At 37.6% G+C, this 2,250-nt stretch overlaps 1 protein-coding gene across 1 annotated transcript; it reads left to right on the top strand.

The window, feature by feature from the left end:
* The first annotated feature begins 277 nt into the window (after window positions 1–277).
* On the top strand, window positions 278–1,687 carry LOC308635150 (cofilin-2-like). The gene has a single exon (XM_081269424.1). The coding sequence runs from the start codon at window positions 328–330 to the stop codon at window positions 826–828; it is 501 nt and encodes a 166-aa protein (XP_081125550.1). The 5' UTR covers window positions 278–327; the 3' UTR covers window positions 829–1,687.
* Window positions 1,688–2,250: the final 563 nt, after the last annotated feature.

Genomic DNA, 2,250 nt, shown 5'->3' with positions numbered 1-2,250 from the left:
CCCATATGTTCTTTGCTCTTTTGTTCTGTTTCATTATTATTCATTTAATTTTCCCAGATTTATTGAGATATAACTAACAGGTAGAAAACTTTAAGTACTTAAGGTATACAACTTGACGTGAGATCCATACATCCATATATATCTCTCATCACTACAACCAAGCTAATTAACAAATCCATCCCCTCACATACTCCTAGTTCTCATTTCCCCCCCCCCTCTCTCTCTCTCTGTGTGTGTGTGTGTGTGTGTGTGTGTGTAAAACACACAATATCCTCTTCCCACATCCATGGAGCCGGAGCAGCTGCCGCAGTCACAGCCGCGGGCACTATGGCATCTGGAGTTACAGTGAATGATGAAGTCATCAAAGTTTTTAATGATATGAAAGTAAGGAAATCTTCTACACAAGAGGAGATCAAAAAAAGAAAGAAAGCAGTTCTCTTGTGTTTAAGCGATGACAAAAGACAAATAATTGTAGAGGAAGCAAAGCAGATCTTGGTGGGTGACATTGGTGATACTGTAGAGGACCCCTACACATCTTTTGTGAAGTTGCTACCTCTGAATGATTGCCGATATGCTTTGTACGATGCCACATACGAAACAAAAGAGTCTAAGAAAGAAGACCTAGTATTTATATTCTGGGCTCCTGAAAGTGCACCCTTAAAAAGCAAGATGATTTATGCTAGCTCTAAAGATGCCATTAAAAAGAAATTCACAGGTATTAAACACGAGTGGCAAGTAAATGGCTTGGATGATATTAAGGACCGATCAACACTTGGAGAGAAATTGGGAGGCAATGTAGTAGTTTCACTTGAAGGAAAACCATTATAAAATGACCATCAAGTGCCATCTGGATCTTAAGGGGTTTCATTTCTCCAGTTCAGTCTATTGGAATAGCATTAGGTGTTTTTTCATTTTTTTTTCCCTTTCCTCTGGGCCCTTCCAACACAGTGAATGAAGGAGATATCATTCATTTAAGCAGCCTGTCAGTGATTGCCATTAGACTCTTCAATATGGTTATTTTTATGTAGAAGGAATGCCTTCCTGTCTTTATTTTAGCCAAAACAACTGGTTATATGCCTCCTTTGCAGCAAGCACTACAATGAATGTGATTGTCAATGTGAATAGTCTAGAATACTGCAAAGGGTAAGCAGATTGAATGCCTTGAAAGTATTATCCACTGGTCAGATGGTGAACTTTTTTCAGTATTATTATAGTTGCACTTGATTGTAGTTCTGTGAGGCGCTGGAGCATTCATACACCTCACCTGCCTTGGCAAGCCTTCTTTTGTGACATGGCAGCACGAATATAACACTATGCATTAAAAGCACTTTTTTTTTAATGAGTTTAATCCCCCCAAAGGAATGCCAATTAAGTTTCATTAACTGTGTCATCAATTTATCCTAGTACCTCAGTGTTCATTCCTATTACCTACATATCTTCTTAAAAGAAATATCTGTTATTAATGCCTTTTTGTTTTCCATTGAGTGTACACTACTGAATAAGTGTAGGAGTTTTATGTTTACCATGTGAGTCTTGCAACACTAAAGATATTTTGAATATCAGTCATGATGGCAATTTCTGTATAAAAGAGCCTTAAATGGAACATTGTTTTGAGATCAAACTCCCCATCCTCACAAAAATGGCCACGTTGCAATAAAAATTGTGGCATGTTACAGAAAAGAAAAAAAAACAAAAACACACAATATCTACTGTCTCACCAAATTTCAAGAATACACCAGAATTGTTAATTCTCTTCACATTTCTGTGCATTAATCTCCAGAACTTGATCATCTTTTGTAACTGTTATTTGGACACTTGAACAACACCTTCCCATTTCCCTTTTCCCCCAGCCCCCAGTAACTGCCTTTTTGTTCTCTGCCTTTATAATTTTAAGTATTTTATAACGCGCACGTGTGTGAAATCATGTTGGGTGTGTCTTTCTGTGACTGTCTTCTTCCACTCAACACAGTGTCCTCCAGGTTCATCTTTGTGTGGCAACTAACAGGATTTTCTTCTTTTAAAAGGTCAACATTCCATTGTGTGTATATAGGCTTATTTTTCTTTATCCTTTTATCAATCAATAAGCATTGTGTCATGTCCATTTCTTAGCTATTGTGAATCAGTGCTGCAACAAACGTGGGAGTTCAGCCGCCTCTGTGATATTCGTTTTACTTCCTGTGGATGTTTACCTAGAAGTGGGATTGCTGAATTATAATGTGGTTTGACTCAATAGTTTCTCAAAGATGTGTT

The sequence above is a fragment of the Spermophilus citellus genome (genome assembly GCF_964194105.1).
Source record: "Spermophilus citellus genome assembly, chromosome: 16".
Taxonomy (NCBI): Eukaryota; Metazoa; Chordata; class Mammalia; order Rodentia; family Sciuridae; genus Spermophilus; species Spermophilus citellus.
Note: the sequence above shows the minus strand (reverse complement) of the source record. Positions and strands in the feature narration are given on the sequence as shown.